The sequence below is a fragment of the Terrapene carolina genome, unplaced genomic scaffold (assembly GCF_002925995.2).
Source record: "Terrapene carolina triunguis isolate 2854851 unplaced genomic scaffold, T_m_triunguis-2.0 Scaffold227, whole genome shotgun sequence".
Lineage (NCBI taxonomy): Eukaryota > Metazoa > Chordata > Testudines > Emydidae > Terrapene > Terrapene triunguis.
In genome coordinates, this window is record NW_020664578.1 from 190,523 (window position 1) to 204,649 (window position 14,127).

The following is a 14,127-nucleotide window of genomic DNA, read 5'->3' on the forward strand; positions in this document are numbered from 1 at the left end:
CCCTCGCTTTGACCCCGTCACCCCTCTCTCCACAGCCCTCTGCTGGCTCCCCCTTCTCTACTGCGAACATAAGCTACACGTCTTTGCTTTGGAGGCCCTTCATGGCCTATCCCCAATCCGACTATCTCTCATATGCTATTGAAATGTTGACTCCTGCCTCCAATCAGCTCATGCTGCCAGCCTCCATCACCCACTTGTTAAGGTTTCAAACAGGCACCTTCGTGCTCTCTCTCTCGTGTCCGCCCTCACGCTTGAGAGGAGCTCACAGTAAACACCTGCAAAACTCCGTCATTACACACCTTCAACCGCCCCCTTAAAACTCCCCTTTACCTGACACCTATAAAAAACGTTGGTTAATCCGCTGGTTTCTGAGACCACTGCCTGTCATGCCAACCAATATTATTTCCATGTACTCCCCCATCTGTCTGTACTCACTTGTCGACTCCTGTCTTACACTGGAAGCTCTTTGGGGCACGGACTGTCTTTGCTCTGTGCACAGCACTTAGCACCCTGGGGTCCTGCTCCATGACTGGGGCACCTAGACACCATGGCAGTGGTTCTCAACTATTTAACACTGTGGGCCACATATGCAGCTCTCTCTGTGTTGTGTGAGCTGCATCCACACAATGTATATACTACCTGTATGGCTCTGAGGATGTCACATGGGCTGCAGCTGTATGCTGATTGGGCCACAGGTTGAGAACCACTGCACTATGGGAATATCAATCAGAAGCATTTTAGCCCCTCCTGTTCTCTCTAGGGTAAACCAGAACATATAAAAGAGCATCTAGTCCACGAACAGGGTCTGATACGTGCCAACAGACCCCATAACCCCTTCCCCTCATCCCCACCTGCCAGAACCTGGAAGGATTCCTTTTACCTGCAGCAAAGAGGTTGAGGTTGGGGTGAGCAGCCAACACCCAAAAGCGATCGTGATCTCGGCGGAAGGTCTGGACGCCCGTGCTGGGTGGGGGAAACAAGAAACAAAATGAAGCAGAAGCCTTGGAGTAAACACCAGTTTGTAAAATGAAGACTTGGAGCCTAAAGGTCCAGAATGTATGTGGCACTCCCTGGGGGAGCGTGACCCTAGGCAGCCCTGTATTCACACCCTACACACTACAGCAGTAATATGTGTACAAACAATGCCTTGTGAGGTAGCATCTGAAACCTATTCACATGCTAGTCATTAATATTGCAAAATGCATGTGTTAACGGTACATGTGAAGTTATGAATTCCCTCTGGATGATGTTACTAGAACATGTTTAAGACCAAGAGGCTAGCCCAGGGAAAAGTGGTAAATAGGTCAGTCCTAGACAAAGGAATGTGGGTTTACCTCACTTTACATATTAGCAATAAACAAAGCCATTGAGCTAAACCAGCAGGGGTTATTCTGAGCCTGAATTTGAGAGACAGAGAATTAACATTGCTCCTGAATCCCAGAGAGAGACAGGGGACGATCCCCAGGACGCCTTCCTGACTTGCAAGACAAAGACATCCCTCGGGGGTAAAGGAACAGAAAAAAACCTCTATCTTTATCCTTCACCCTAAGAGACAAACAAACCAAGCGACTGTCTCTCTGCGATGGGTTCTGGTCACGTCGGACAGTAAAAAGCTGAAAAGACAACTGGAGGTGAGAGAAACCATCCTGTACAAAGACTGTATCTTGCTACATTAAAGTTTTAGTCTTTTAGATGAACGTTTTCACTTTTACTTGCTTGTAAGCATCTCTGCCTTTATCCCTTTCACTTGGCATCACTTAATCCATGTTCTTCTGGTAATGAACTTGCTTTACTTTCACTATAAGCCAGCTCAGTACAGTGTTTGAAGGGAAAGGTATATTTCATCCAGTTCAATTAATAAGCTGTAATGTACTCACTCTTTAACAGAGCAGCAAACTTAATCTCTTCTGTGATTATTCAGTGACAGGTGCCGTGAATTGCAGAGAAACATCTCTGAAGAGCTCGGAGGCTGGAATTCACGGATTGTTACCTGCTAGGCAAGGTTTGGGCCAGGAGAGCCTTGAGTTTGCTGGTGAGGAAGACAGACTGGTGTGGCAGGGACCTGACGTAGTCTAATCTCTAGCAAAGCTACCTGTCTGCCTCAGCAAGAGGGAACAATGGCGCTCAGCTCTGGGTGTCCCCAGCAATGTTACAGGGAGGCAGTAGTGTCCAGTAGTTAGAGCAGGGGACTAAGTGTTGGGACTTCTGAGTTCTACGCCTTGCTCAGGAAGGGAGGATGTTCTAGGGATTATACCGGGGAGTGGGGAATCAGGACTCGCAGGTTCCATTCTCACCTCTACCACTGACACTCTGAGACATAGACATGGGGCCTGATTCTCATTTACACTAAAGCCTCTTCAGGTTGTTTGAGCGGAGTCAAGATTTCAGGGTAAACGAGCCAAGTCAAGGACTGACTTTTGTCCAAGTGATTATTAAGATTCACTGACCACAGATATAGCACCCCAAGAAGTCCACTCCGGTTTTAGAGGTACTTCTGCTTCCAACAGCATTCCCTATTTTAAACACAGGGAATATCGCTTCGTTGGTAACAGCTCTAAAACCAGAATTAACTTTTTAAGTGTGCCCATTGTACATATAAACCGCGGCTTTTGCCCACTCAATATCTCTCTCAAGACAGTGATACTCATCTCAATATGAAACCAATAAATACATTGCATACATTCAAATCATTTCCGTCAGAGAGGTCGCTAAACAAGCTGGCTCCTCTCACGACTGTTTCCAATCAGTTACAACCCTAGTTTTCCTCCTTATACTTAACAGCGGTCTCACAGGGAAAAATTCTTTGCAAACACAGCAACTGATGTTTAAAGACTGCATTTGGTTTCGGGGGTTTTACTATAAAACGAGGACACTTAACAGAAATAACAGGCCCGTCAGAAGCCTAGCCAGTGGCAGAGCACTCACCGCTTAGACATATCCCAGACACGGATGCTCTTATCTTCTGAATTGCTGAGGATGAGCTCCTGCCGTGGGTGAAAGACAGCACAGGAGACATTGTTGTAGTGTCCACGGCAGGTGTCCACCTCCCAGGCCTTTGATTCTAACCAGGAGTGGAAGAAAATGAGACAGGGTCAGAATTAAAAGCTCTTGCTGTTCCTGGGCTATGCGCAGTGATCTCAAATGGACACCAGGCTGCTGTGTTCCATACCCTTCTCTGACTTATGCCTTTTCTCCAGCCCCATCCCTCTACCGTAGCTTCTGACCTGTACTGCAACTGAAGCAGCACAACTGACCGATACGTAAACTAAAACACCCCAAAGTTGCTAAACTTTAGTTACATCCAAATCTCTCAGATAGGAAAAAATCAGCTGAGGCAACCCTGCTGACAGTCCCTAGATGTGGGCATGCGAGTGCTTCCTTCTTGAAGAAGGACCTTGGGCAATGGAATGAGATTCCTTTATTGGTCCCTCAGGCTGAGTTTGACAGACCTCAGGGCACAAAGCTCGGCTCATCTCTTTGCTTGAGGGTAGATGAGCTACAAGGGGAGCCTTGTAAGGGTTGGCTGGAGAGTTGGGCTTTCCCCAGGTTGTTCCTCCAGTGCAGATGCCAGTGGTCTCTTTGGGCCTGTTTCAAGCACTTTCCAAGCGTACACATTCATACTCAGGTTCACGTCACAGGCATGTTTATAAATAAACCCGGCTCCCACCGCACTCTCTCCAGCCTGTTCCCTCTCTCCTCTCCCAAAGAGGTTCCTTTTGGGGCTGCTTCTTACCATTCATCCTCCAGATCTTCACCTGCCGATCATCGGCCCCAGACACGATGAGAGGCATGGTGGGGTGGAAGGCAGCCCAGTTCACCCCACGATCGTGTCCCTGTGGGATGGGAGAAAGGGGTCTCACACCAAGCCTGGGGCTCCAAGGGGTCAGCACACAGAGACGGAGCAGCTAGAAAAACTGCTCCAGCAAATAGGATACAAGCTGCAGACTTCAGAATGACTCGTGAGGGTCTGCAGCTAGCTCCTGTGGTCTTCATTCTGGTGGACTGAACTTCATGGATGTGCCATGATGCTCCTATGAGATGCTCACAGACCAAGACTGCACCTGTACTAGTGAACTCTGCAGATAGACTTCCCCACCCGTGCCAGCAATGGTGGAAGCGGAAGATAACACACTGGTAAAGCCACCTGAGTCCTATCTACCCTTGAGGGGTAGTGAGATGACACAGAGGAAGAGACACACAAGCGCCAAGCACACCACCACCACTCCTATCACTTCCCCCAGTGGGGCTGCAACGGTGATCAATTACGGCAACATCTGCTAGGACAGATGTGGCCCAGTAGCAACAATGGAATCTCATTATCCCATCTTCACGCAACTCGACTGGCTTCCTATTCCGTTCAGAATTGCTCTCTTTGGTAAAAATCCGCAATGGATCTGATAACATCGTCGCCATTTGTACCGCAGAAGAGTCTGGGGTCCCCAGTCATGGAGGACCATTGACTCTACCTTTTAGATTTTAAGTTCTTTAGAATAAGGCATTCCTTATCCCCAAAGGAACACATGAATTCATAGAGCCGTATCAAGTCTCTTGGCTTCCTTCTCCCTCTGTTTCTCAAACCTGTTATAGGATCATTTGTACAACAGGGGCTATCTTAAATAGAGCTGAACGAGCTATACACACACACAGTACCTCAAGAACATGTTTCACCACCGCATCTGTCGTCCCGAACAAATCCACCCCAGTAATTCCCCTGACATCCGACTCCACAGCTCCGGGAGACAGATTCTTCTTCCTTAGGCCTTCGAGAGGGAAGGAGAAGCAGGAGTGGAGGAAGCAAACACGAGGTTACCAGACAGTGTACTAACTCAGAGACATGTAAGTCAGCGCCCTCCTGTGCCGTTCACAGGTGGAGAGAAGGAGGAATTTTGAAAAAGAGGAAAAGTGAGAGAAATACCAAGGATTCCCTTCCTCTTTCCCCAAAAGCACAAGCTCAGACCAGGTGCACAAAGCTCAAACTTGGCAATAAAATGCTCCCAACAAGCAGCCATTTCTCAGCTCCCTGGGATTGATAAGCAGAGCTGCTGCATTGGAGGGACACTGTCACGCCGATTCCTTTCTCTCCCAATACAGTATTTAATTCCCAGTTTGAGCTTGCACCTTTAGGGGGCTCTCATCTATGCCAGTTTCAAAGGTGCTCTCGCTGTCAGTTTTTGCTGGTTTACTTGGACCATTTGTGTGGACACCTGAGTCAGTTTCAACTGATATATGGAAACTACGGCCTCTTGAATAGTCTTTAAAGTGACATGGGGATCTGCAAATTCTCCAAGGCACCAGGAATTGGGGAGAAATACAGCTCATCTGGAGGACATAGGTAAAGAGGGATAGCTTGATATTTTAAGGAAGTGGTGACAACCCACAACTCTAACAAGTCTTCAGTGGAAGTTCGGTATCTCCAAATGTCAGGCCAGAATGCTTTGGCAACTTCTCCGAGTGCTGTTACTGAACACACTCCAATAAATTCAGTCCCAATATTCGATCAACCCCACCTTAAAATGGTTACATTCTGATGAGGGAATATCCCCTAGATTCTAGATAGCTTTAAAATAATCCACCACGACATGCTAGACCCAGGCTGACAGAACCTTCAACTTGTGGGGGGTTGCAGGTAGGACGCTGTCCGGGAAGGAGCTACGCTGTGGAATTTGTTTCTGCCAGAGACCAGGCTGAGACACTTTAAGGGCATGACTCAAAGTTGAACTCGCCTGGTATATTTTTGTCGAAGAACCAAACAGACATGGCCCCGGCAGTACACTCTAGGAAACAGAGTGGAATTTAGACTGATTCCTGTAATTGGCCTTTGTCTGAGGGTTGGGAATGGGGTGTATAACTTTCCTCCAGTTCCTGAAGGGAATCAGTGTATTTCTAAATCTTTGCAGTGACAATTATAGGGACTGGCGCCTTAGAAACAACCACCTGTATATATAAAACTCACAGTACTCTGTGTTGTGCAGTGGCATAACCACACCACTTTCCATTTATACAGTATGCCAAATAAAACAGAACCACATTAGCTGCTCCTTCACCAGAAATTGAAATACCCGCCCCAGGGAGAAATTGGAATGTTCATTGCCAAATGAAAGCCTCAGCTTAGGAGAAAAAAGGCTTGAGGCTTTTAAACAAAGGAGTTACAAACAAAACTTGATAACAGACTTTTAAACAAAAAATACTTGACTGTGGGAGCCAGGACCTGAAACTGACTAGGAACAAAGTAGAAACTGACCGAGTTGGCAGTGTCATTGGCCAAGGTGGGTGAAGTGCAAGAGAGGATCAGACAACATTGGGTTTGACAAGTTTTTTTTTTTTTTTTTAATTCTCACTTTTGATCTCCTCAGGTGTTAGTAACACAGGGGAGATTTAAGATAAGGGGATCTTAACAGTGCCCCTTTGACAAGATCTGTAAGGTTTGTCTAATGAGAATGACATGTTAAACAGTGAATCACGAGTCGGTGTGAATGTTACACACATTGAATCTCAGATGCCCACACACAGATGGTCCAAATGACAACAGGGAGCCAGACCCAGAGAAGGAGAGTGATAGATGCATAATTCAGAGAAACTGTGGAAAGTGGAAACAGAGGAATCTTAGAAGAACAGATACTTCGACAGGCCAGTGGAACGGACTGAAACGACAGGTGAAAAATGTCTGGGCTGACTGCACAAATCCAGAGGGAAGGCAGGACACTTGCAGAATGTACCAGCTTCCTGTGCTGCTCTGGGGAGGGGGCGAAGGAGAGACGAGGGGCTGGGAGCAGCGTGATAGAGATTAGACATTCCGAGGATAGCTGTTACGAAAGAGCGTGGGAAAGGAGCCTGCGCTCAGCAAGCCCAAGAGCATTCAAATAAAAGAGCAGATGTTAAGAGGTGTCACTGGCAGTTCAGGAATGAGATCTAGTGAAAAGCACCAGATCCTGACTACATCCTGACAGCTTGTGGGAGAAGGGGGAAGGAAGAGGAAGTTCCTGCAGCATCAGGAGGTTTCTAGGATCCCCTTTCCAGGATGCAATGGCCAGAGCCACACAGAGGCATTGTAGCCAACTGGAAGCTCAAACGATGGACCATGTTAGCTGCAAGGACCCGGGGCATCTAGGCTGCGATCTCCTCCACTCTCCCAATCAAGGCTGCACATCAAGGGGCTGCCACCTACCCAAGGGAGAAACCAAGGAAGGGTTCTTGGGTTTTGACCAATCTCTTCATTCTGGTCTCATGAGCCTTCCTCCCCTTATAAACCATCAGCACTCACAGCATTAGCCCTGTGGTTGAGATAGTGCAGTACTGGGGGTGATGGGACGGTGTCTGTCAGGTGTCACTACACACTCACTAGGGGGCCTTGCAGTAATGTAGTCTGCCCCACAGCGCCCCCTTCTGGGACTCTTAGCATCACCTCTGATGTTCCCAGCCCCCAACAACCTGTGTTCCAGATCTCCTCAATGGCAGGATGCTGGATTACCAGCCAAACCGCTCAGGCTCTCTCCCTGCTTGGAAACTAATCACCCAGCGCTACTGAACAAAGCCCTGAAAGCACAAGAAGATTCCAGGGAAGCGACAGACATTAGCTCTTGAGATGGGAAAGACAGGTTAAAGAGAAGCTGTTTTATTTTACAGGACAAAAAAAAAAGCAGGTTAATGAGAAGAATCTTCCATCAGGGTTAATGGTAACAGGGAGGCAGAACAGACAGGAGGTTATTTTGTAAACTCTGGGGTCAACGTTAGTGTCACGAGCAAGAGACGTCACTCCACAGCACATGGCAATTGCGTTATGATGTCACAGCTTTTCATGCATTTTGATACAGCAACTAGAGCCAGCTAACGCTGGCTACATTGACACTCGCTCTCAGGAGATCAGCAGAACAAGGACCCTTCAATTTTTAACTTTTGAATCTGTGTTGGAGAAAGATGCTAAATTGACAGCCATGGAGACAGAGGGCCTCTATCCACACAATAAATACATCATGGGTAACAAGAAGCAATGCTTCCCCCACACTGCCCGGGGGTGAGAGAGTTCAGTCTCCATGGCCTCTCTCCTGAGACTGCTAAGAAGGGTGAAAACTGTGCAGTGATTAGGTCTCTGGACAATTTGACAGTAGGAGAGGAAACAAGCCCAACCAACTCATTTCACTTAAATCATCCAACAACTAACATCCCTAATCCCTAGAGGTGCTGAGAATCCATAACTCCCACCAAAGTTAACTGGGCTTGCAGGTACTCAGCATCACTCAGGATTGGTTTTTAAGTCACTATCAACCCAGGCTGGACCCTTAATTTGTAAGATGCACGTGCATCTCCACAACTGACAGCAGCCTGAATGCAACAAAGGCTGTTCCCAATAGACCTTTTGTGCTAGAGCCAAGCTACCAAGGACAGAACTCAGATTAGGGGTGACCTTGCAAAAATCCCACCCACCCTCAGTTTGTTCTCCCACTAGCATTTTAGCCCGGTGATGTTTAAATGTAGTGGCAACTGAATCAATAATTCAGCATCTATAGCAGAATCTCTAAAACCCCCTCATCACTGATCAGCTGGAAAAAGCTGTACCCTCTCCAAATCCATTTGGCTATAGGAACTCTGCTGAGAGCGCGTGTGGGTTGAATGCAGCAGTCAGGTTACAGGCAGAATGGATGTTAGGCTCCCCATGCTGGCAATAGAGAGGAGGGGCAGGTTTTAAATATTCGAAGAGCCTGTCCCCTGCTCCTACTGTTGACACAGCTGGTCATGTCTGAGCGTGTACTACAAAACAGAGCAACTCGCCCAGTCAAAACTGCAATGGTGAAAGTGGCAGGTGGGGTACAGGGCCACAACTCGAGTTCTAGAACATCTTACAATGCCGTAACACTGCTGGTGCTGTTCCTGGACCAGACCCTCCCTTCCCTCCTTTCGTCACTTATCTGCATCTCTAGCATTCGCTTCAACTTCTGTATGTAGCGTAGCCTTTCCTTAGGGGACTGTAAAGTGTTTTACAGTCATTAATTAACCCTCCCAATACACCGTGCAGGACAGGTATAATTGTAGGTGCAGACCACGGTGAGTCAGCAGCAGAGCCAGGGATAGTAACCAGGAGTCTTGACTTACAGTTCCCTACTCTTGTCTCTAGACCACACTCCATCTTTGTGAAAGGGACATCGGTGGACTAGCAGCCACTGTACTTAATGATCTCTCCTTCCATTTGCTGTTTAACAACAGCTGGGACAGCAAAAAATCAGCTCTGTTCCTTAGTCAACACAGAAGCCTTTTCAGGGCTGTCCGAGAGAGAATGATTCACCACTTTATCTCCGGGACATTGCTGACTCTGGGAACAATGTTTCCCAAGGGATGAAGGTGTCCCATAGAACCCCTGTAACTGAGCCTGCAGCTTCTCTTTCCTGATGACAAAGGCAAAGCCGATCTAGTGACAGTGCTGTGTCCCTTCCTCAGTAGCAGTACTCATCTCCCGCACGGCCTAGAGAATCCGACTGGGACATTCAAGGGAGACGGAGGGCTATAAATCACCATCAGTGGAGACAACTGTTATGCTCTGATGGCTTTTCTTTGTGGGTGGCTCAGACTCACCAGCTGCCTTTTTTCCTCCCCGGATCTAAACTAGCTAGTTCTTTCCCCACTTTGCTTTCAGCGACTGCAGTTTTGAGCTGGGCTTTGTTGCTGGATACCCCCTCGACTTGGGCAGCTCACCAGAAATATCCCAAACGCGCACAGTCTGATCCAAGCTGGCCGACACCACCAGGTCCTCAGACGGATGGAACTGGGAGCACATCACATAGTGATTGTGTCCTGTCAGCACGCTGCAAGAAAGAGGAGAGAAGACACCATTTCAATCAAGGAGGCAGCAATGCACAGTCTGATCTGTACCAACATTTCAAAGCTGAATCTAGTAGGGAAGATGGGGAGGTTGGTAGGGAGAAAAGCCGTGAGAGGAGCATACTGGGGAGTATGGAGAAGGAAGGCAACTCAGCGGGGCAGAGAGGGAGGAATAAATAGGAAACATCACTTCATAGGGGGGCATACAAGGGATAATCTATACTGACGTCAATAGCTATCCACATGAATAACTATCAACACCGATACACAGTTACTAAAAAACCTGGGAAATTCCCACACAAAAATCTTTTGAAGATAGTTTAGTTTGCCAGATTGCACAGCCCACCAAAGTGAACCAACAAAAGGAAGAAAATGAGCAGCGAAGCCATTTCAAAAACCCTCCTCAAATCCTTTTGTCAAACTCATCCCTTCCACTACACACAGCCCACATACCTCCGACACAAAACCCGGTATAATGCAATTTACAAAAGCCACACCAACCCTACATTCATTCTTGGAACACATAAGCAGTAAGCACAACCAAAGTTCAAAGGTGCCTGTTGGTTATTCGAGACGAGGGTAGTGAAAAGGAGGCGTCTCTTAAGAGAAACTCTTGAGTGGAGTTTTCATGGGAAACTGAAGGACTTAACTGTTTATCTCAGATTTTGCATGCGTGGCGCCGCAATCTAGCACTTTTAACTCTAAAAGTTAAAAAAAATCTAACTTTTGTTTACATGGGAATGCTACTTAAAAATAGCCCAGCTCCTGAAATGAGGCAGATAAAGAGGGAACAGAGACACCTAAGCTTTTTTAAAAAAGCACTTTAAACACCATTTGCTAGAGATTACCTAGAGAGCTCTCTAAGGAAGGAATGGAGGAAAACTCTATTGCTAGGGTTATTTCACAACTGACAACTACAGTGGAGGACATAACTCGGCGCTGGCAAGAAGAATGAACTAGATGGGACTTCAGAAGTTATTCCTACCTCATTTCTAGAGCCAGTTTAATAAAAAAGAATATTTTTTTTTCTAAAACTGTTGGGAAAAGAATTTTTAATTTTTTTCTTTGAAATTTCAACAAAATGTTTTATTGAAAGACACAGAGTTCAGAATATTTTGACCCTCTGTTCATTTCTAAGATTCAAGAAGACTTGTGTCTCCCCAGTTATTATTTCTATAGCACCAGTTGTTTTTACCAAACACAGGTTCTGGACTGCCAGTTCCAAACCCGGATAGTCTGATCATCAGAAGCACTCAGGATCCAGGGGTATTCCTAAAAAAACATTTAATAATTAATATCTGAAACAACAGTCTCCACCCTCACGTTTCCCTCCAAATGGTTTGCAACACAGCCGGAGATAACTATAGGATTTCTAGTTCTTTGGGTCAGATGTCCCAGGCAAGAATTACAGCTCTACTGTAGAATCATTTCCCACATAAGAAAAAGGAGAAAGTGATGGTATAATTGATCCTATATAGAGCACTCGATACAGCACTGATTATTTCAGCAAGTGTCCTGCAGGGCTCTGCCATAGCTTGCTTTGCACACATACAGAGCTTCAGCATAGATGGGCAACAGAGGGGATTACCAGGGACAAGATCATAACCCATCACTCTCAGAGGAGAAAGTAAACTGCCTTCAAAGGCTTTTTTCCTGAGGGTGTCAAGATGCGTACTAGCATCTTCCTCACCAGAGGCCTGCTGTGTGGTTGTGCATTTTGCTGCTGCTCTTATTCTAATTGTTCGGGGTAAGTATCACTTGGACGATTTCAGACAGCAAGAGCGAGAAGTTAGCCAGCACAAAGAACAAGGCGCATGTCCCCATCTGTGCTCCAAATGCCAATGGAGGGAGAAAAGAAGCTTCCAGTGAGCTCTACAATTGGCGGTACCAACTGTCCCCAGGAATGATCTGTGGGGCAGAAATCAGGCGTTTGTAGGGCACCCAGCCCATTTTGTGCACTGTATGTCTGCAGGAAAGAGTCCTGCTCAGGGAAGCCACAGAGATTCCTATAAAGCAATGCAGTGAGGTGCGTATCAGTGAAGTTACACAGCGGGGAGACTCACGTGGTGGAAGAAGGTGGTGCGAATGTAATCCAGGTGCCCGAGCAGCGTGAAAAGACAGCGGCGCAGCTTGTAATTCCAGACCTGTATGAGACAGAAGGCCAGTGAGAGGGACCTGCCAAACTCTGCCCAGCTCTCTTCTGCCATCTCATTTAGCACATGAGGTTTTTACTCATCCCCAAGCTGGTCTCTCCCATTTTACATTACAGTTCTGGGTGAAGCCAGCAACAGATCTCAACAGAAATTGTCAGGCTGCATTTAATTACTCCTACCGCCCTCAGAAAGAGCAAAATCCTGAATTCTACACTTCCCTTTTTCATCTCTATCTGCTCACCGTTTCCTCACCCTCCACAGAAAACTAAATTAACATACATTCCTTACACAGCTTTGTCAAATTCCCCATCTTCCTTTGCCCACCAACACTTTTTGAGGGGATGGAAGGTGGAAGGAAGAGTTGATCTACCTTTATTTTGTAGTCATCACCTCCAGAGACAAAGAGTGGCTGCTGTTTGTGGAAATCAATACCTCGGACTGGTCCTGCAGGGGGAAGAGGCAGGTGAAACACAGGGAGACAGCTAATATCTGTATATGGAGCCAAACTGACAGCCAGAACAGGCCGTTCCATTCAGAGCAGAACAATTCTATCACGTCATACTCCATTTTAATCTGATAAATTGTCTCAACATGATACTCCGAGGTCAAATACAACTTTCTGAGACAGCATTCCCCCCCAGGCCAATGCAAAGAAGTTCTCTTCTGTGTGGTTATACAGCTACAGCACCATAACATCCGACACCTCTTACCCAATAATGAAATTATCGTCATAACAGCGCTGTGAAGTATTTTCCCTATTTTACAGCTGGAAAAGCATGTTCAAGAAGTAAGCGGTTTGCTCATGATCACACATGGAGTCCGTGGCACCATTAGGACCTGAAGCCAGACCTCCTGCAGCTCAATCCAGTGCTTCAACCAAAAGCCCATCCTTCCTCCTCTCAAGAATGCACCATTTAATGCAACAATCAGGGCTTTGGAGCTGTGCTCCGGCTCCGCTCCAGCTCCAGGCAAAAACCTGCAGCTCCACTACTCCAGAGCTGCTCCGCGCTCCAGCTCCGCTCCAAAGCCCTGGCAACAAGCCCTCTGCATTCGATTCTTTCAGACTCCAAACTTACTCACCATCATGCTCATCAAATTTGTCAATAAGGGTGCACATCCGGTAATCCCACAGCTGGATCACTCCATTGTGCAAACTCGTTAGGATCCAGGGTCGCTTCGGGTGAAAGCTGAGCCCTAAGGACAGAGACGCAGAGAAGCACAGTGGTCAAGTTTTCAGTTGCATTCAATCTCTGACGACACGGAGGAAGTGAACGAGGTCAGCATTTCCCAAAAAGAAGGCCTTTTTAAGGTGCCGGAAGTTGGATACCCAAAACTACCAGGAGTCGTCCTGTGGCACCTTAAAGACTAACAGATTTATTTGGGCAGAAGCTTTCGCAGGTAAAAAAAACCCACTTCTTCAGTTGCATCTGAAGTCTTTAAGGTGCCACGGGACTCCTCGTTGTTTTTGTGGATACAGACTAACACGGCGACCCCCCTGATACTTGGCACCAGGCAAGGCACAAAACTAACTAGCCACTTTTCAAAAACCTTAGCCAAAGTCAGACGCAATGAACGGCTTTTTAAAACAATGTTTGGTGGCGTCTAAAGGCGGATTAATGAACGGACAACAGCATGACAACTTTTTTTATTTGACCATCGGGGGGGGGGGGGGGGGGATTATAATTAACACTTTATGACAACAGCCACAAATCCCGGGGCTGCAATAGGAGCATCTCTAGCAAACGCGAAGAATGACTAGGCCGGCATTTAAAGGAGGGCTCTGCCCAACGCAAAACGGGGTGGGGGGGTGGGGATTATTTACGTGGGGGCCCAGTGTCTACAGCCCCCTAGCCCCGGTTTGGACACTGGGTCAGGCGGCGGGGGAGGGGCCAAGGGTGAGCCCGGGGCGGGAGGGCAGAGGAGGGGTGGGGGGGGGGGGGAGGCGGCGGCCGGGGGGGGGCGTAGAGGGGGGGGGGGGGGCGGGGGGGGGGGGGGCGGTGAAAGCGGAGCGGGGGGGGGGGGGTCACGGTACCTTTCACCCGGGCCGACTTGGTCTCGAACTTAGTCAGCATCGCGCCCCCGGCTCCGACCCGCCGCCCCGAGCCTCCACGTCGGCCCCGGAACCGCCACGCACCCACTTCCGCTTCCGCCCCCGCCCGGGACC

The 14,127-nt window shown here is 47.7% G+C and overlaps 1 protein-coding gene across 1 annotated transcript in view; it reads right to left on the bottom strand.

The window, feature by feature from the left end:
- The window catches only part of COPA (coatomer protein complex subunit alpha), a 33,409-nt gene extending 19,324 nt beyond the window's left edge, over positions 1-14,085 (bottom strand). Inside the window, exons 1-10 of the mRNA XM_024205582.3 lie at positions 13,996-14,085; positions 13,044-13,157; positions 12,334-12,407; positions 11,874-11,954; positions 11,006-11,082; positions 9,685-9,794; positions 4,651-4,760; positions 3,734-3,833; positions 2,926-3,061; positions 881-963 (exon numbers count right to left, since the gene is read on the bottom strand). Coding sequence (XP_024061350.2) covers positions 881-963; positions 2,926-3,061; positions 3,734-3,833; positions 4,651-4,760; positions 9,685-9,794; positions 11,006-11,082; positions 11,874-11,954; positions 12,334-12,407; positions 13,044-13,157; positions 13,996-14,035 — 925 coding nt within the window. The 5' untranslated portion in view covers positions 14,036-14,085. The remainder of the gene's footprint in view (positions 1-880; positions 964-2,925; positions 3,062-3,733; positions 3,834-4,650; positions 4,761-9,684; positions 9,795-11,005; positions 11,083-11,873; positions 11,955-12,333; positions 12,408-13,043; positions 13,158-13,995) is intronic.
- Between the last annotated feature and the right edge of the window lie 42 nt (positions 14,086-14,127).